At 35.4% G+C, this 21,633-nt stretch overlaps 1 protein-coding gene across 1 annotated transcript in view; it reads left to right on the top strand.

Annotated features, from left to right (window-relative positions):
* The window catches only part of PDHX (pyruvate dehydrogenase complex component X), a 44,039-nt gene extending 25,203 nt beyond the window's left edge, over positions 1 to 18,836 (top strand). The window contains exons 4-12 of the mRNA XM_084895513.1: positions 1,769 to 1,968; positions 2,257 to 2,355; positions 3,867 to 4,053; positions 6,240 to 6,387; positions 8,547 to 8,605; positions 11,208 to 11,366; positions 14,664 to 14,728; positions 15,265 to 17,169; positions 17,369 to 18,836. Coding sequence (XP_084751639.1) covers positions 1,769 to 1,968; positions 2,257 to 2,355; positions 3,867 to 4,053; positions 6,240 to 6,387; positions 8,547 to 8,605; positions 11,208 to 11,366; positions 14,664 to 14,728; positions 15,265 to 15,523 — 1,176 coding nt within the window. The 3' untranslated portion in view covers positions 15,524 to 17,169; positions 17,369 to 18,836. The remainder of the gene's footprint in view (positions 1 to 1,768; positions 1,969 to 2,256; positions 2,356 to 3,866; positions 4,054 to 6,239; positions 6,388 to 8,546; positions 8,606 to 11,207; positions 11,367 to 14,663; positions 14,729 to 15,264; positions 17,170 to 17,368) is intronic.
* Positions 18,837 to 21,633: the final 2,797 nt, after the last annotated feature.

Here is a 21,633-nt window from a genome sequence, read left to right as displayed (position 1 = left end):
AAAATAAATGTTATTTGATTTTTAAATATGATAAATGTTGAAATGATACTATCATAAATACTTATTGCCTACTTGTAGAGGTATCAATTGATAGGGTATATATGGGAATCATTTATATGATTTATAAATAAAACAGATGTGGTGTCAGTTTTAGATTTAATATCATGTCTGATTCAGATGTTAGAAATTTATTGATATTTTTCCAATACAACTTTCCTATTTATTAAAAAATCATTTGCATTGGAGTATTGTTCTTTGTACTTGGATATTGATCCTATTTCTGGTTCAGTTTTGATAGGAGTTAACATCAAGTGGACTTTATATCACTTAGTGCTTTTTTATATCAAGTTTTAAAAATTATTAGTCATTTTACCTTGTGATTCTTAGTTAGCAATTCATAAGCAAATAATTAGACATTTTTAGAAGACTCAAAAAATAACCTAATAATAATCCTAACTCATCTTTTTAATGTAATAAGGACAAATGAGCAGTCCAAAGAAGTAAAACTGTTCAGTATGTGGCAAAGAACTAAAAAAAAAATGTTCTTGGGTTTCTTAGTGTTTTTCCACAGCTTGCAGTTCCTTAAACGTTCTGAGTCTTAAGTACCCATTTCTTATATATATTTTGCCTTATCAAAGCATTGTTCTGTTTCTTCTCCATCAGTGATTAGTAAATTAGAAAGTTTCCTTACTCCCCAGACTTACACCCTATTCTTTAAGGAATAGAGTACATATTATAGTAATCAGCATAAAAATTAGAACCTCTCAGAAATGCCAGCCTCATTCTAGGAGTTTTGCTTTTACTTATAATTACTATATTAGTGAACATCCTGCAGCCTGTCATTCAGTTATTCATTAAATTACATCTGAAATGAACCTTACTTACAGTAATTGAAAGGGAATATAATAGAAAATGTTAAAGGAATGGCATTTTCTTCTATTACTGAACTTACAAAATACTGTCATTTGAAGGTTCTATAGAGACTTTTTAAAAATAAGAGATTTTAAAAATAAATTAATGCTACTGAAGCATTTAAAATATATTTATATCAAGCTTTATCTTCAGTCTTACACTTTTAATTGGCATTGTCTGTGAAAATGTGTTTGATTAGTTGAGACACCACCATGTTTCTAATGTACTCAAAAAAAAGTTCATGCTGTTTTATTTCTCAGGTTTGTAAATAGATATGTAGAAAAAGGTGGGAACTATACTTAACATTAACAAGAGTTGTTAACCAATTCTATCTATATAATGAGATGTTCTTTTTTCTAGATTAAGCTTACTGAAAATATTTTTCATTGAATTAATTTTAGTAAAGGACTTATTGGGGGAGTTAATCTCTTATGAGTTCTTAAGAGTTCTCTAAGCCATTGTATAGAGCTCTGAGAAAGACAACTAGTTGACATGTGCAACCACAGTTTTTTGTTTGAGATTTGTACTGATTGAGATCAAAAGGATAATGGTCATAAATATGTCTTACTGTTTAAAAGCTGTCAGAAAGAGGGGAGATTCTAGATTTTTCCTTTATTTCAGGAAATAGCATTAGTAACTGGGAGGGGGAAAGTGGTAAAGGAGGGTATTAGTGGGGGAAGGAAGGAAGGAAAGGGAGGTAGTGAGTGGGAAGGGGAGGCTGGCTGACTTGGAAGGAGATGTAACTCAAAGTAACTGATATTTCTAACTGGCACAGCAACATCCAACAAAGGAATAAGCTTATTCATGAGGTCATGAGCCTTTCCATCTCTGCAGTTATTTTCTTTTTAAAATATAGGTTGAAGAAGGATCTAAAGGTATACGGCTAGGTTCACTAATTGGCTTGCTAGTTGAAGAAGGAGAAGATTGGAAACATGTTGAGATTCCCAAAGATGTAGGTCCTCCAGCAGCCACCTCACAGCCCTCAGCGCCTCGCCCCTCCCCAGGACCACCCGTTCCTGTACCTGTCAGAAAGGAACTCCCACCAGGGACACTGCAGTGAGTGTTTATTTGAATGAACCACGTGAAAAGTAGCAGCTTTCTCCTTGTGCATATTTACTCTTTTTAAAAGATTATTTTGAAATGGTAACTAATTAAATTTGTGTGAAAATGTGTTGATAGTAATAGAAACCAGATTAGTACAGATTAATTTATTTGTCTGTGGCTGTTTGTTTTAGCTTTATGTTTCTATTTTTTTAATGATCAGAAAAACTGTTGACTTTAGGATATATTTGAATCAAAATATGAGTGTTAATTGATCCCACTATCTTCATTGTTTCTTCTTAGGCTCCGCGTAAGTCCAGCTGCCCGTAATATTCTGGAAAAACACAAACTGGATGCCAGCCAGGGCACAGCCACTGGCCCTCGGGGGATTTTCACCAAAGAGTATGTGTGTGCTTTTCGTAATAGCCAATTTCATTACTTATCATGATCATTATTTTCTGAAAGTACTTAAAGAAGAGCTTATTCAAGTTATGATTTAAAAGAAAGTACACTGTTCCTTTGTGTTTTTAATTGCCTTTGTCTGAGTAAAATTGTATGCTGTGCAAGGGTTTTCTGAATAATTGCAGCATTACTGAAAAACAATTCTAATTTGGTAACTAAGTGAGATCCTTGGAAATGGTGATAAAGGCAGAAAATTAGAGTTCAGGAGAGTGAATTTTTGTGTTATTTTTCGTTTGTATGAAAAAAATATGCAATCACATTTAAATTTCTAAAACATGGAAATTACTTTTAAAAACAAGGTTATTCTTATCTGTTTGAATTTTATTCACTTATATGATCAAAGTAATTTCCAGATACAGTTGGGTCTCTTTTTAGATTTTCTTTCCTATTTTGTCTATATTTTGTTAAAACCACACTTTTAATTCTTCCAAATGGATTTTGAACAATTCGTCTAGCCTCCTGGCAGGGTATGGCAGGGAACCATGTTGTTTGTATTGGGTTGTGTCACATTTTAAATTAACTTAGAAAGAACTGGCATCTTTATGATGTTGAGTCTTCCAAGAACACTGATATGTCTTCCCATTTGTTTAAATTTTGTCTTTCAAGAGTCTGTTAGAATAGACAGTGCCTTATCTATTGAAATTTATTCTAACGGGGATGACAAAGATTAGTCAAATAGGTATATAAACCTAATATAAGGCTGCTGTAGTTATATGTGCCACATTTCTATTGGCAGTTCCATTAAAATTTTTAAATTGCGGTAAGGTTTTAAAGCAATATGCTTATTTATAAGAAAAAAAGGGGTGACATATTTAGTAATCTCACTATATCCTTTTAAAAAACAAAAATACCTTTATTTTACACAGTAATACAATGGCAAGTTTATTATTAGTCTATTTTTTATTCTAAATGATGTTGAGGTTAGGTTCATTACATTAGATTGTGCTGATAGCCTGTTGAGCGAAATTAACAGTACTGTGATTTTTCTGGCCATGAACAAGGTAATTAGCACTAAACAGTGATTTAGTAAATGTCCTAATGAAAGTCATAGGCACAATAAACTTCATAATTTCTGAGTGTGAAAATTATTTCACAAGTTTAAAGAATGAGGGTGTGGTTTAATTTATGAATTGCTCATATTCCAAATGACCCCTCCTCCCGTCCCTGGAATGAAAAGACTAATTTCCTTTTTTAAAAAAACTATATCCAGTATGTTAATAAATTTCTAATTCTTTGGATTTTGAAACAGTACAAATATTGTACTGATTGGACAAATAATATGAATCAGCAGACAAGATTCATTTGTCTAGCTCAAATAATTCCTTTCCCATTTTAGCCTTGACATGTATGTATTTCTGTATCTTCCCTCCACATCTCCCTACCATTTTTCTAAAGGTTTTATTGTAGTTCTTGTTGCTGATCATGATTATCTAATTCTCTCTTATCTCCAGGGATGCTGTCAAGCTTGTCCAGTTGAAACAGGCGGGCAAAGTCACGGAAACCAGACCAACCCCAGCCCCTCCAGTAGCTCCCACTGCACCTTTGCCCGCAAAGGCCCCAGCCCCAGCCGCAGCCCCACCATCTTATCCCCGGCCCATGATCCCACCAGTGTCAACTCCTGGACAACCTAACGTAGCGGTAATGTCATCTAAGTAGATTTTTATTTTCCAGGTTTAAGTGGGAAAGGAAATAAGCACCATTACTGCATGTTTTACAAGTACTTTTTTGCAGTCTATTTTAGTAGCAGCTAAAACTCTCCAAGTGCTTTGTTTTGCAGAGCTCCTGTCACAAACCAAATTTATTTGTACAGTTCTGACTTCCAAAAGGAACACCAGGATTATGATTCCATTCAAATTTACTACAAGTTCCACACCTTCAGTACCATATACATGCTCTGTAATCCCGATACTTTTCATGTCTTGTTTAGCTAGTAATTAGTAGCTGATACCAGCTCCCTTTTGTGGAAAAATTGTAATTTTTCACTAAGGAAATTGATAGGCTCACTATGAAGAACAGTCTTTTTGTTTACAAATTGCTCCATTTTTGTCCCTCCCTTTCCTAGGTTTCACGTTATTTCTTCCCATCAGAAGAAATGCAGAATAATCCGGTTTATTTAAAATTGAATGGGCACTTAAAATATTAACAGGCAAACAGAGATAAACCTATGCTACTTTTTCTAACGGAGAGATATATTTAAATATAATATTTTAGAAGAATTGAAAATAGTACAAGTTTCATAGGAAACAGATTTTTTTACTGTACATTAATGACTTATGACTACATATACAAAAATTTTATGTGTAATCAAATCTTAATTTCTTTAAAAACTAAGTTATTAAAATTAGAAAGATAAACCTCACTTTCAAATTCTTACAGTATATAGAGAGTATTTATTCTGTTTGACTAAGTATTTTGTTAACCTAAAATGTTTAGTTCTCTAAGTGAGCAATTGTTAAAAAGGAAATCATCTGTATTTTCTGTTTCTGTATTATCCTGAAGTGATTATAACCCAATCCCAGGATGATGTAAAGGACAAGGAAGGAATTAGATGTAATTTAAGGTCCCATGTTTTTGTTAGAAGTTCAAGGAACAGAATGGAAAGGCGACAATAAAGTTACAGAAAGATTTTTTTTTATCTCATTCATACTCCATATTTTGAATTTCTAGGACATAGGTATTCATGTGATTTTAAAAAAAAATAAACTGAAATAGAAATAATTTGATAGATTATCCAGTATATTAGATTATCTTTTGCTACTTTATGCCATTTTTTAAATATATTTTTATTGCTTTCAGAGAGGGAGGGAGAGAGATAGAAACATCAGTGATGAGAGAGAATCATTGATTGGCTGCCTCCTGCACGCCCCCTTTTGGAGATCAGGTCCGCAACCCAGGCATGTGCCCCTGACTGGAATTGAATCTGGGACCCTTTAGTCTGCAGGCTGATGTGCTATCTACTGAGCCAAACCAGCTAGGGCTACTTTATGACATTTTTACAGATAAAAATTGCTTTTAGTTGTTTTATTGATTTATTGGCTGCTTTGAGTATTATTAAGAAACTAGAGGCCCCGTGCATGAAATTCATGCACAGGTAGGGTCTCTAGGCCTGGTTGGAGATCAGGGCCAATTAGGGCCTTCTGTCTGCCAGATGGGCCTTTCTTCATTATGCACTGCCCCCAGTGGTGAGCGCACATCATAACAAGTGCTCAAACTCCCCAGGGGACACTTTGCATATTAGCCTTTTATATATAGAGATGATGTTTATCACAAAAATTGCTTATAAGTGGTACCTCTGGGGTATGTGTGTGTATTTTTATACATGTGCATGCACACACACATCCATGAGGAATTATTCATGATTTCTTAGATATTTTAAAATCATCTCAATCATACTAACATATAAAGTCCCATTCATAACTGAAACTTGAATTTTTCCATTTTCTTCTACACTCATATACTGTGAAGTTTTTTTCTACAGTTTTATACTCCTTAGGTTTCTTACATTTTTCCTTATACTAAGAATGTTTTTTAAATCTTAGAGAAAGGAAGAGAGAGAGAAAGGAGAAAGAGAGACTTCGATGTGAAAGAAACATTGATGGATTGCCTCATATACATGCCCTGACCAGGCATTGAGCCCGCCACCTTATGGTGTACAGGAAGACATTCTAGCCAACTGGCTAGGGCACTAAGAATTTTTAATAGTACTTTTTTAATATTAATCTTTAATTATCATCAAAAGTAAATGAGACTTGATTTCTGTTATGAAATTTATTTTTTTCCTTTTATTTTTCATGGTTTAATGGACAGATTTCTATTCCTTGCAGGGCACATTTACTGAAATCCCAGCTAGCAATATTCGAAGAGTTATTGCCAAAAGGCTAACTGAATCTAAAAGTACTGTACCTCATGCATATGCTACTGCTGATTGTGACGTTGGAGCTGTTTTAAAAGTTAGACAAAATCTGGTCAAAGGTTAGTAAAGTTGAATTTACTTAATGCAATACACATGTTAACTATAATAAAATCCTTTATTTATAAAATGCACATATGTAGCTTTTTATTTCAATTTCATGGAATATATTAGTGCTAAAAAAAATTGGCAATTGGCTTATTTCTTATAAGAAATAGATTCCATAGTATTGAATAAATCATACTTTTTTATATGATACCCAAATAAAGCTTTATATTTTAGAAAATATAAAGTTCAAACTGGTTTAAGAATGTTTTAGATTATAAATATGTCTTATGTATCACTTTTCTTGATACAAGTTTTAATTTCTTTTTCAAATTATATTTTAGGTTATTAAATTTGTAATGTTTCTCCTATAAATCAATTAAGGCTAAGATTGCTGAGACATAAGAATTGTTAGCATAAACTAATGTATCATTTCCACTTTGTATGACTCTTATTTCATTTTCTTGCCTTATTGCACTGTTGAGGACCTCTATTGCATGCCAAATATAAGTAGTAAAAGCAGATATTCTCACCTCATTCTTGATCTTGGGAGAAAGTATTCAGTCTTTAATATTAGCTGTAGGGTTTTGTAGATTTCCTTTTTCAGACTGAAATTCACATTTGGATGGATGTTGAATTTTGTCAAATACTTTTTAAAAAATATATTGATTTTTTTACAGAGAGGAAGGGAGAGGAATAGATAGTTAGAAACATTGATGAGAGCGAAACATCAATCAGCTGCCTCCTGCACACTCCCCACTGGGGATGTGCATGCAACCAAGGTACATGCCCTTGACCGGAATCGAACCTGGGACCCTTCAGTCCCCAGGCCGACGCTCTATCCATTGAACCAAACCGGTTAGGGCAAGTCAAATACTTTTTTGCATCTTTTGAGATAACGTTTCCTTTTTCTACCTATTAATATGGTGAATTTTATTGCTTTCCAAATGTTGAATTGACCTTATTTATATGAGTGATTACTTGTAATGAGTGCATAAAACTCATTTAATCATTAATTTTTTCATAATTGCTTGATTCCATTTTCTAAAAATTTGCTAAGAATCTTTACAATTATGTATATTAGGAAATTCTGACATGTAAGCATTGGAAATCCATTTTTATTTCTATTCCTGAGGGATTTTAAAGAAACAAAGAAGTTGTATGTTTCTGGAAATCTGAATTAGAAGAGCTATGAATTAAATGAGCAGCTGACAGTTACCATGACAGTTTGGCAGTTTTTATGTTTATGGTAATTTATCTACTCTCTTTCTGAAATCTTCAGCATGCCTTTGAAATGAGGTCTTGTTCACACAAAATTCCATGATACTATAATAACAAGATTTGTGATTGCTGCCACATATCATTGACTAGATCTTGATCTTCTAGAAATTCTTGCAATAAAGAATCAAGTGTAGTTTACATTTTCCAACACTTCCATACTCACTGGGGAAAGCAAGAGTACAAATCAAATGCTTTAGTTATGGCAGCTCTGTAAGGAGGGAGAGGACCTCAGCTTTATCTTAAAATCTCATGTGTACTGGAGGGACACTAATTCAAATGGACTCACCATAAAACTAGACAGAAAACCTCATTTTACTTTCTGCACTAGGACCTTCCTGTATCTTGTTAAGTTAAAAAGCAGATCTTATCTAATGCAGTGGTCTAAAATTTTTGTTGTACACCTCATTAGTAAAAAAAATTTGAATATCCCCCAGATACATATTTATTTCATACATATTTATTTCATAAAGTGACTATCTGTACCATAGTTCTAATATAGTCAGTATATTATAAAGCATATGCAGAAAAAAAACATTTGAAAAGTGAGAAAAAAAACAAATCATCCTGTTTGTATACATCATAGAGAGAACATTTGTCTCTTTAGAGACATGCAAGTTGGTTTTCTTTCTGTAAGTTCTTGTGTATTATAACTGGGCAATTTAAAAGAATTATAATCAAGCCCCAGAAATAAACTTTCCATGGTTAATACTATTTATCCAGGACCTCACATAATACAAGTTTTTCTAATCAGTGGAATCTTATTGAATAAGCAAACAAAACCTGTCATGTTTTTTACCATTGCTTGTCAGTGTAGTAATTTACAAGTTTGAAATCCTAATGGTCATGTTAAAGTTTATTATGAACGTTAATATTAATATGCTTGTTTTTCTTTCAGATGACATTAAAGTGTCAGTAAATGATTTTATCATCAAGGCAGCAGCTGTTACTCTTAAAGTAAGTAGCAAATCCCAATAATTTTGGCTTCTAAAGTAATCTCACATCTTTGGATTTTTATGGATAAATAGAACTCTTATTTTTAAATCACAGCCCTTTATAATTTTATTGCTAAAATCATTCTATCATTTAATCTTCCTCGGTTTTATAGATGAAGAAACAAAATCAAAAGGGCTTACAACTAATTAATAATAGCAGAATAGTGACCATTTATTCAACAAATACTAATTGACCCCCTGTCTTGTGCTAAATACATTCTAGGCATTTGAAATATGGTGGTGAACAAAGGCCTACATAATTTCTGTTCTCATGGGGCTTACGTTCTAGTTGGAAGAGACAAGCAAATGCTGTCAGATAGTGAAAATGCTCAGCTGAAATAGAGAGCAAGTTCAGGGACAAAATAACTATTGCCGTTGTTTTCAAAAGCAAGGCCTCTCTAGCAAGGAGGTAATGAGACAAAGCCTGCAAGAGAGAGGGAGGGAGTCATGTGGGTATGAGCTAGAGATGATTCCAGACCGAGGCATGGAGTTTCCCATGTGCTAAGACTGGGAAATGGGAGAGGAGTCCCTTTGCAGCAGGGACTCTCGAGTTTGTGTCTGGACCTTGTGTATTAAGTTTCAGAAGCCCAATAGCGTTCCGGTGGAGTGGCAAGAAGCTAGGTGGTCTGTCTGACTAGTGATGTGAATCTGAAACCCAGGCTTCCTGACTAGCTGCTCAGCGCCATCTCCTGTCATGTCTTCTTTGTGGAATGAGGCTGCTTTTCTGTATTGCGGCTTTGTAGGTGCTATATTGAAGGTACATTTACAAAGAATGTATTTTTATTTATTGAACAGTTAAATAGTTGAGAATTTATAGGCATGCCGTTTCAGCTGTTCATGTCGAAGTGTTCATATGTCTTTGACCAAATAATATTTTGAATTATTAATGATTTTCTAAGTTATTCTTGCCCTCCTTGAGTGGTCATTAGCTCTTGGTCAATTTCATTTCATAATTTTGTATCAGGAGCCATAGTAATTGTAATTTAAATTTTGTGCTAGTTTTTTCTTTCTTTCTTTTTTTTTTAAATAAATTGATTCATCAAAATGGATTTGGGTGCTTTTTTTCCTTCCCTTTCTCTCTGATTCTTTTAATATTGTGAAGCTTTTTATTCTTGAAGTTGTAGAGCATTCACCAGTAAAAATACCTGAGTTCTGTTTTGAAGAGGGAGCACTGCCAACTTTCTCATCCCCCTCCCCATAATTATTGAACTGTTTAATTTTCAGCTTTTTCTTGAATCAGTCTTGGAAGTGTATATATTCTCAGAAAATAAATTTATTTCATCTAAATTCCCAAACTTAATTAGCTTAGAGTCACTTAAATTTGCTTATAATTATGTTAATGTCTGAAATGCCTGGGGATTTTCTGAACTGTCTCGCTTTTGCATACTTATTTTGTATTCCTTCACTTCCTCAGGTTTATTTTGATTAGAGATATTTTCTTAGGAAACTTGAATGTAATTCATTATAATTATCTTTTATTAGTAAGATTATTTAGATTTATAAATTCTCCTTTGAGGACAACTTAGTCCCATAGGTTTTTGTCACAATAGCTTCCTAGCTAAATTTATTTGCCTAGTGAGGGGTGGGTTTTTTTCCTCTTTTATTTTACCATTATCTCTAAAGAATTTTAAATCTTCTAAGAGGTTGGGACTTCCTTGTTTATTTTGACTTAATGGCATTGTTGAATGAGTGAGCCTCTGAAGAGATGAGTGAAGAAATGAAAATGAGCTCAGCATGGCAGGGCGGGGCCTGAGGGACCTGGGAAATCATCTTAGCGCAGTGGTCAGAAGTAAGATTAGGTAGGTAGCAGGAATTATTCTGTGGATGGCTATGTTTACATTACAGAAGAGAGGTATGGATCTTATTCTGTAGAAAGCAAAGAATTTTTGAGAAGAGAAAATTTTTTATGTCTATTTTTCAGCATCATTTTCTGCTATGATACTTGACAACGTATCAATTTGCATTGTTTCCAAGTATTTAACCATTTCATCTGGTTTTTGTATTATATGTATATTAAATATAGACATGCTCACATGTAGGACATATTATATGTTTATGAAGCTAGAAAATCTTTCTTAAATAAGGAAGTCATTTATGAATGGCATGCTGGTACCTCCTCGGGCTGTGCTAGAAAATCAGGCTTCCTTAATATAATATCTCAGGAATGAGTGGGTGAATGTCACCACCCCTCTTCCCTGTCTGCCTTCTCAAGGTCATGTTGGTAAAATGTTGGGGCAGGAAGTACACCAAACATAAAATATTTTATAGCAGTCAGGTTTCACAAAGGGAGCCTTTTTGTAACCATGATATAAAGGGATCAAATGTGTTTTTGATCAGAATTTCCTCAAGCTTGTTTCAGAAAGATGGTGTGCTTAATTGTTCATCCCGGATATTAAAGGTATTTAACACAGAGATCCAAACCGTATCTTAAAGCAAATTTTTATTTCCTTCTGTCTAGCTATATTCACTTTCCAGTGAGCATAGTAATTTAGTTACTTTTCTACTCACCTTGTTCTGAAGCTGCTTCTTTATTAGTAACATGTATTTCTGTTTCTGATTTCTAGCAAATGCCAAATGTTAATGTAAGCTGGGATGGAGAAGGCCCAAAGCAACTGCCCTTTATCGATATTTCAGTGGCTGTGGCAACAGATAGAGGCTTAATTACACCAATCATAAAGGACGCTGCGGCCAAAGGCATACAGGAAATTGCTGACTCTGTGAAGGTAGGCCTTAAATACTCTGCTTTCAAAACGTTGGATTTTACTTCTTGACAAAGCATTGAGGTGATCTGGTCACTCTGTGATTGATATGCATATATCTACATGTAATTACTTATATTTGTATATGCAGTTGTGTCTGTGTATTTCCAAGTGATTGTCATTTGTATATATGGAGTTAAAGTTTTTAATACAGATATGACCCATTTATTTATTTTATTTATTTATTAGTTTTTAATCCTCACCTGAAGATATGTTTTTATTGATTTTAGGGAAAGAGGGAGGGAAGAGAGGGGTGGAGGGAAGAGAGAGAGAGGAGAGAAACATTGATTGGTTGCCTCCCTTATGTGCCCCAACTGGGGATTGAACCTACACAGCCTAGGTATGTGCCCTGTTAGGGAATTTAACCCACAGCCTTTTGGTGTACGGGACAATGCTCTAACCAACTGAGCCACCTGGCCAGGGCGCAGATATGTCCCAATTTAAGAACATTTTACATTCAAAATTGCAGAAATAGCATGCAGATAAAGTAGGGTCAGTTGTATTCAGGTTATAGATGAATTAGTATTTACTTCCCCAAGTCTAGAATTCAACATTAAAGATCATAGTTTAGATAGTTAAAGCTGAAACTATATTTCTAAAAACGTGGTGATAGGCCTCACTGTTAACATCATTTTATTCTTAAAAGTTTATTCATTTTCTTTTTAGAATTGAGACCACTAAAAGTGCTTAGTGTTCTAAAAACAAAAGTACTTCATTTTTCCTGCATTTTCTTCAGAAGCAGTTCTGTGGCTCTAATGTAGAAGAATCTGATTTCACCAAAAATATTACATTGAACAGCAGGAACACAGGCAGTAGGTCAGCTTTGACAGCCTCAGTAATTTCTGTGTTTTTGATCAGAAATATCATAGTGTCAGCATTGACAATTTCAGATTCGTTGTTTTTGTTTTTGTTTTTGTTTACCAAGGGCCAGTTGTGTTTAGTGGTAGAACACGTTATGAGAGGGATTAAAAAGTAGAAGATAAGATTTCTTTGGGAAGCTGATGTTATATGTGAGTGCCTGTGTCTGGACCTACTTGCTCAAAATAAATAAATAAATGAAAACAAGGCAATCTGGTTTAAAAAACATGTCTTTAGACCCTTAGAGTTAGATATAAATGATGGTGACCTTAGTAGAATTATCATTTTAAAGCCTTTCTCCACTCCTCTTTGAAAAGATTTGCAGAATATGTTCTTATAGATAAAAATGCAACTATATTTTGTAATTGAAAGGTGGTGTGACTTTGGCCAATTTAAAAGTCAAAGTAATTTTCCAAGGAGTTTGTGGGTCCTTGGAAATGCATCATGGAACCCGGGTTAAGAACACCTGCACTAAGTATTTACTTCTTGACCCGCAGTAATCCCAAGGATGCCAGTGTATGCTGCTAAAGGAATGTTTTAGCCAAGTTCAAGTTTGTATTTCCTGAATAGAGGAATATGGTAACAAACCTTAGATCATCCCACACGTTTCTCAATTCTTCATTAATTATAGTACTTTTAAAAGGCAGAGGTAAAGTTTACTTTGCATCAGTACCCAGTATAATTTTGAATGAATTAATAAGGCATGTAATATATTTTAGAAATGTTTGCTGTCCATCTTGTATTATATTGTTATAGCTGTCTGCTTAGAGTTGTTACCAGCTTTGGCTTTAAGTTCATATTTTCACACTACCAGGAAAATCCAGTGAGAATTCTTTAGGAATTTTTAAAACCATCAATCCTCCTCAGTCTATTTTTACTTCAGGTTCTTAGAGTTCATTGATAGGAATATCCTGCTGATGTCTTCAGAGTGTACAGAGATTTTTTTAAAGTGCTTGCAGCCTAGTTTTTAAAATGGATATGCTTTTTATGTGTTAGTGCAGTCACTCATGTGGAAATCATCTGCCTTTAAAGAAATGCCTCTCAAGGTCCACATGATGTGTCTGTGCAAGTCATGTGAACAGTGGTATTGTTTCAGGCAGAAAAAGCACTTCTGCAGATCATTCTCTCCGCCTCTGATACTCCATGGACTGCACAATCTAAATCTCTCTCTTCAGTTTTCATTTTGGTTTCAAATAGCTTCATAAGTAACTGTATCCTAAGAAAATCAATCTGTAGTTGTTTCAGTTGCATTGTCACAGTAATACGTTGAAATTATTTTTAGATTTTTAAAGAATGTTTTATTTTTCAAAGTGGAAATTATTTATAGTTTCAAATTAAACACTTATTAATGGTGATTGTAATTGTACTTATGTTAGGTATATAATACAGACCATTAAGTAAGCCCAGGACTTATTTTATCAACTCTTCTCCTCATAAAGTAAATTCATTATTAATTTTTTTATATGGAATGATTGAGCTTCTGTGTCCCTGCTTTGGAAGCATTGTAAAGTAAAACTCAAACAGAAGTGCAGTTAACTGCAAATGCAAGTAAAGGAAAATTTAAGAACTTCTTAAACTCACTCTCAGGGTGTTATCTGTCTTTCCCTCTGTAAGGAAGTTTTTAGAACTCAGTATTTTCGAGAGTGATATAACATTACTACATCCTTATATTCTTTGTGGGGTGTCCGTTAGCTCATCCAGGGAGTGCTTCAGCTGTAGGATGAAGAAGCAGTAATGTCCACTTTCTGGGGCTTAGTAATCCCACTTCTGAGAATTTATATGAAATCATTCAAAAGAAACCAGTGAACCAAATGATGCCACTGGGGAAATGACTAAGTAAATTCTGGCAGATGCAGTGTTTAGAAAAACAGACATTGGAAAGTCATTTATAAAGACTTGGCAACAAGAAAGATGCTTCTAATATGGGGAAGTGAAATATAAGGTTTGGGGTTTTTTTTAACAACTGTCTGAAATTACATGTGTGTTATGGATAAAAAAGAGGAAAGAGTAAAAGATGAAAACTATTATGTCGGTTGCAAGTTTGTTGCCATTGCATAGTTTAATCAAAATATTAGGTTGACAATAATGTCTTCTAATATCTTAAAAGAAAAAAGTTTTATAGACAAAATGGAAAACACCAGAACATTCTGTGTAGTGGTGGTGCACAATTTTTCAAGGAAAGTGCTTTTTCTACAGTTTTGATTCACAACTTTAGCTTCTTTAGATTGTATCCTATCTTGTTCATTTTAAAATTGACTTTAGAGAAAATTACATATACATCTTATAAAGTGAAAGCAAAGCATATCAGAGATGAGACTGTACCCTGTCCATATATTTCAAGTGACAAATACCCTGCACTGTGCATAATACAGTGTTGTTTGACATGTTTTGCATTTTTCTCAGGTTCTCTCAAAGAAAGCAAGAGATGGGAAATTGTTACCTGAAGAATACCAAGGAGGATCTTTCAGGTAAAATTTAAACTCTTAATTATCAGTAGCATCAAACAGATGTTACCTGTTTTTTTTATATCAGAGAGGAAGGGAAAAGGAAACAGACATAGAAACATCAATGATGAGAGAGAATCATTGATTGGCTGCCTCCGGCACAACCCACACTGGGGATCAAGCCTGCAACCCAAGCTGTGCCCTGACCGGGAATCGAGGGAATCGATTCATGAGTCAGTGCTCAACCACTGAACCACATTGGCCAGGCTCCGTGATATTTTTGATATTATTATATATGGTATTATTCTTAAATTTTATTTCCCAGTCACAGCAACTTGTATATAAATATAAAATGAATTTTTATATTGACCTTTTATCTAGTGACTTAGTAAAATTCACTTACTTATCTGGCTAGTTTATCTGTAGAGTCTTAGATTTTCTACCACTACTACACAATCAGTTTACCTGTGAATGACAGTTTTAAAGTGAAAATGTGCACGGGGGGGAAAGTCTTCTTTGATTGTCGACATGCCACCTTCAGAGCTTTCTATTTCCTCTAGCATTTCCAACTTGGGGATGTTTGGCATCGATGAGTTCACTGCGGTGATCAACCCTCCTCAGGCCTGCATCTTGGCCGTGGGGCGATTCCGGTCTGTGCTGAAGCTCACTCAGGACGAAGAGGGGAACGACAAACTGCAGCAGCAGCAGCTCATCCGGGTCACCATGTCGAGTGACGGCCGAGTCGTCGATGACGAGCTAGCCACCAAATTTCTTGAAACTTTTAAAGCAAACCTAGAGAACCCTTTCCTACTTGCCTAGTTCTCAAAGATAGAACTGTTACCCAGAAACATGTACTATACGGAAACAATTAGGTATTTAAGTGTGAAGTGGATGAAGTGTTTATTTATTTAAGGTTAAAGTTTCACAAGAGTTCAGTGGGGGCTTAATGTTGTAGAAATAACAAACTGTAACTAATAAAAGAAAGAGAACATTTAGCTAGGTCCCTTTTTAACCTTGGTGCTGTACAAAGGGGGTGTTAACTAAATGTAAGTTAAATTATGTTTGGCTCTTTCGAGCATAGTCAAGAAATTGTTACACTTATATTTAATGTATTGACATTGGATGTGGTCTTCAAAGAAACACCCATTAAGTTAGCAGTGGGACCTCACTTTGACCAGCACTGCTCTAGACATACTTGAACAATTAATATGTACAGACGTCTATTCTGGATAGTAGTAGGTAAACATAGATCCCATTGTATTAGGGGTTATGACAACATTATTGAATTTTTTATGTATATAAAGCCATATGTTTTAGAGTGCTTCCTACCAGTCTTGTTTTTTACTCCTGTGACACTGTGAACTTCTTAAAAGGAAGAATTAAAAAATCAAAAATGAAGAGAGAAAGACCCCCCCAAAATCTGTTTCAATGGTGTAAACTATAGTTTAAATACTTAAAACTCAGAAATAACTGCTCACCTTCATACTAAATTGTAATATATTAAAATAAATTACGCTGTTTCCTAATCAAACATTTTAAATTAGTGTTGATTTGAACACAAATGCTTTTTAGTGCATTTTAACCAGGTTTGTATTGTGTAGTAGGATGTAAGAAAATGTAAAAATGTCCATTGTATTCTACATGTTAGGACACAGAAGTTTAGAGAAACCTTGAAGTAAATTAATAATTTCCTTGGATCAGCTCAAAGGGTCTCTTCAGGAAGAAACGAAGCATTTAAAACTAATGCATTAGGAAAATAATGGATTTCCTGTGAGGGAAATGCAAAGAGGGTAGAGGAGAAGGCTTACGAAGCAGGTGAGAACTGTCCTTGTTACTCCATTGATGATATGAAATTTTCACTAATTATTGTAAAGGTTAGTAGAGTTTATTTCTTTCTTTTAACAACTCTAACTGGCAAGGTAATCCCACCAAAATGGAATGGTAATTTGTCCAATCACAGAAAGGCTCCTGGTAGTCTGCTGCTGTGAGTGTGACATGCTGCACGCCGGCGTGCAAAGAGCCTTCCAAAATGGTTTTGTTTCCTAAATTTTATATCCAAGGAATAGAGCACTAGACCGCCATAATGCCCCGTGGCCTGGGCCGAGGTGCATAAACCACAGTGCGTCTGTTTCCCTGTGGGGGGCATGGACGTTGGTCCTCACCCCAGCCTGCCTCACCGGGCTGTTGGGGCCTGCACAGGAGAAATGCTATGTAACGTAAGACATTTCCGTTCATGAACATCACAGCCAAGCTTTTCATGCAGTCTGTTGCTTCTCATGGTTTGACTGACTTCTCAGCTGTTGGTACAAATGCTCATTTCTGCCGACTAACACTTCTGTACCGCTTAGGTTGGTGTAAGGAGATTGTCGCTTCTGTGGAAAAAAGAATCCCCTTTCAGTATGAAATCAGGGAATCACACCGATTTGAGAAAGGACTGTGGTGTGGTTGGTTTGGATCATTGTAGAGCAGGGGTCCTCAAACTTTTTAAAGTGGGGGCCAGATCACGGTCCCTCAGAGAGCTGGAGGGCCGGACTATATGAACTACTAATTCCTACTGTAACACCTCGGCTGCGCTCACTGCCCAAAAAACCTGGCGGGCCGGATCAGACTCCTCTGCGGGGCGCATGTGGCCCGCGGGCCGTAGTTTGAAGACCCCTGTTGTAGAGAGTGCGCCGCCTGGGCATCCTCTTCTATGTTTTATACAGATTTTGGTCTGATAGGTATCACTGCGAGAGGAAAGAAAAGTGAGATTTTATCCCTCATCATCCTTTGTCTCATTTAAGCAGGGTACAGGACTAAAACATTGAGAAGACTTCTAAGGAAAACCACACGTTCCAGCTACCACTTTGGCAGGAAAGTGTCAGTGAATATTAGATTTATGTCAAAGCAGCCCTCATCTCCCTGATTGCAGCTCTAGTGAACTCTTACAGGCACAGTCTGTGCACTGACTGTTTTGTGTCAGATTGAAATTCTTAATATGTTGCTGGGTTTGGAACATTACGAGGAAATGTATGTGTACTGGTATAAGTATCTTATATATAGTGCCACATGGAACTTGTGTTTTTAGATATCTTTTTTTCTCCTTTGCATTATGAGCCTAATTGCATTCTACTTTGTATAGGTCAGCCATTTGGGCATTATGCTAAAAGTAAACCTAGCTTTCTAGTCTTTTATTGGAAGGTAGGTGGTGCTGTGAGTTAATATATTGTACTTGGAGTATGGGAGAAAAAAATTAAAATGGCATATAAATCTTAGAGTACACAGCCTGGCTGGGATAGCTCAGTGATTGGGCATTGAATGAGAAGGTCAACCATTCGATTCACAGTCAGGGCACATGCCCGGGTTGCAGGCTTGATCCCCAAATGGGGCATGCAGGAATCAACCGATCAATGATTTTCTCATCTTTGATGTTTCCATCTCTCTTTCCCCTTCCTTTCTAAAAATTAATAAAATATTTTTTTAAATAAAAATCTTCGTTTTCATGGAAAATTTGTCCTCATTGCACATTGCGTTTCGATGAACGTGGCCTCTGGTGAAGTGACTAAATGAAAGAACCAAGTGTGTGGCAGATAAGAATGAACCATTAATTTAAATGTGACATTTTCAATGGGGAACAGTTATTGGTCTTTGCAGAAAGAAGTACCAATGCGGAGTCTTTAAGATTAGTCTGGCCACAGTATGCAAGGAGAGGGCAGCAGTCAGGAAGCAGCTGCAGGCTTTTGCTATGTGAAAGCATGAGTGGTTAAGACACTGCACTAGGTCAGGTGGCTCTAAAGATGGGGAGGATGAAGAGAAGTGGTTGTGTCCGTTTGCAGTGATGGGTTATGAACATAAGGGTGTGTGTGCTGTGAGATGATGCAGCAGCAGGGATGCAGTTGCCCAAACCACACAATACACCTTGGCCCCAACCACCATGCAAACGTTATGTACAGCCAGCGCTATATTTTAGAAGACATTTAAACTTTATAAATGGTGAAAGCAGTTTATAAAAGCAGTAGTCTTCCATTGGAATTTTTAAAAATTGTTTTGTGGATTTATTTCCTACTGTCTCCATTGATTGCAAGAGATGAGGACAAGCAGGGTTGGAGGGAAGGTGTTGGTCTAGATTTGTAAAATTAAAAACATTTGATTGAAGTTATAAGGAATAACGAAGTTTTTTGAAAACTTATTAGCCTCAAAGAGTGGCTATCTTTTGTTGGTTTACCATAATGTGTTTACTTTTACATTTTTATTATTCATTTACATTTTTCTGCAACAAATCGTAGCAGCCTTTTTCTTTCTAGCAAAGTGACTATTTTCAAATTCTAATTTAACCTCTACCATCTGTGATAGGTACAGTTAAGGGACACGTGGACTTTTATTAAAAGTTGAGAGCTTAATAAGCAAATTCTTTAATTAGTTATGATTTTTCTTTTTCCATACCTTAAAAAAAGGTTAATTCTCACCCAAGGATAAGTCTTAATTTCTTGGAGAGAGGGAGAAACATCAGTGTGAGAAAGAAACATCGATCGGTTGCCTTTTGTATGTGCCCCAACCAGGGATCAAACCTGCAATGTAGGTGTGTGTTCTGACCAGGAATCAAACCTTCATCCTTTTGGTGCACAGGATAATGCTCCAACTGACTGAGCCACCCAGCCAGAGCTAAACTAATTTATTTATTTTTTCTGAAATTTCTTAGTTTATGAAATTTTTTATTACTTACTCCTATCACTAAAAAGCGGGTCTTAAAATATACGGCTGTTGTGGTCAAATTAAATGACATTAGACATAGCAGTTAATTAAGCATAAAGTATTACGATGTTACTTTTTAGCACATAAATTGCACTTTTCCATCAGTAGGCTCACCAGCTGTCTGATGGGGAATGGCATTTATAGGATGGTACTTAGTAAATTACTATCCTTCTCAACGGAGCTCCTGACATTTAGTGTATATTTTTTGTCTTCCTAGTTTGAATACTTAAATCAAGACTCTTTTAAGCACTCTCAGTAAACAACTTATTTCTGTGCCTCAATACAGTCTTACCTATAAAATGAGGAAACAAGAATAAATTAATCATAGCGGTGTTTTGTTTGTCGTGTTTAGAATTAAGATTAACTCTGTGAGGTAAATATATCCTACTTTACAATAGTCATTACCAAACAGGATAAGGAAACTCGGAGATTATGTAATTTGGCCGAAGGCACATAGCTCAGAAGTGCCACCCTGAGCTATGTGCCTTTCAAATCCCACTCTTGGCTGAGTGGGATTTGAACCTTGGTCTGGTCTGTGCAGTGCCAAAATTCACGCACTGCTTTGCAGAATACAACTTCCTAAGTTGTGTTACTGCTGCTGAGGTTCTGTGTTAACAGATAGCATTTTCCACTTGAAATAACTGAAGGTCCTGTCCTTCAGTAGTAACACGAATGTGTTTATTCACCACCACTCTTCAGTCAATTCGTATGTTCCCTGTATTGGCTCTCTTTGTGCCTTTATGATAATTGTATGCAGAAAGTGGTAAGGGGTTTTTGTTTCCATTATGGGCAACTATTAACCTGAAATCCTGAAGTCAAGTGTTAACTCCTACTTCTGAATGGCGGACTTAGAAAAGTATAAGCATTAAAAATGTAAGGGCTGAGTTCCTCTAAGGATAAAATCATTATATATAACATGTTCCTTTTAATAAATATCTTTGAATCTGGTCAAAATTTAGAACCAAAAGTAATTACCTCAACAATTTAAAAATACGTTTTTAAAAAGAATGGTATAGAGTGGGGACCAGGTGGAGGGGAGCTATGGGAGGGAGTAGGGGGGAGAGTGGAAACAATTGTAATCATCTGAACAATAAAGATTTATTTTTTAAAAAGAATGGTGTAATTTTTAAAAATATGTATATTTTAAAATATATTTTTATTGATTTCAGAGAGAAGAAGGGAGAGAGGGAAGAGAAACATCAAGGGTCAGAGAGAATCATCAATTGGCTGCCTCCCATACACCCCACACTGGGGATCAAGCCCACAACCAGGGCATATGCCCTGACCAGGAATCGAACCTTGACCTGGTTCATTGGTCGACGCTCAACCACTGAGCCACAACAGTTGGGCCATATATATTTTTCTAGTTACTGATTAGTTCTCAATAAGTACTTGGGGTCCTTTTCTCTTCAAACTATATATATATATATATATATATATATATATATATATATATATATTCACCTTGAAAATATAGTAAAATAATACAATAGCAGTAGCTAACTTACTGTGTTCCAGACATTGTTCCGAGTGCTTCATATGTATTATTAACTCATTAAGTCTTCAACACATAAGATAGGTATTGGTATTGTCAGTACTTCATAAAAGCATATACACAAAAATCTAACTTGTATAAGATTACATAGCCAGCAAGAGGCAGTGACAGGATTCAAGGCAGGCAATCTGGCCCCAGAGCCTCACAAGAGATTGCTCTTTTAAAAAAAACCATCAAACTTTAAAGTTTAGCACATTAAAAAAAGACATGGGTGGAGGAAATACCTCTCTGTTCATATAATGAAAAGTTTGTTGAGCTCAATAGCGCCTCCTTTAGGAATATAGAAATAATACCGAAATGAGTCTGGCTAAAGCCACAGTAATCTGACATGCAATGTCCAAATAAAATATTTTTAAGTTAGTAAATGTCTTTGTGGTTGAAAGTACATGTTCTTTTCTATGCAGATAGCAGAGCTCGGTAAGTAAAAATATTCTTGATTTTTCCCATTTTGTTTTCTAAGTTTCTTGGGTGTGTTTTTGTTAGGAACACATCCCTTCTCCATCCTGTGATACTATCAACAACATAATTATTAATTCATAAAAGATTATAACAAAGGGCTCATACCTTGTCAGATGCCAGACTGATTGGGTTTCTCCCACTCTTTCCCCCTCAAACCCCCTTAATGTATCAGCCTGCCGTCCAC

This window comes from Pipistrellus hanaki (genome assembly GCF_964339955.1).
Source record: "Pipistrellus hanaki genome assembly, chromosome: 9".
Taxonomy (NCBI): Eukaryota; Metazoa; Chordata; class Mammalia; order Chiroptera; family Vespertilionidae; genus Pipistrellus; species Pipistrellus hanaki.
The sequence above is the reverse complement of the archived record's forward strand: the minus strand, read 5'-3'. Positions and strand labels throughout refer to the sequence as shown.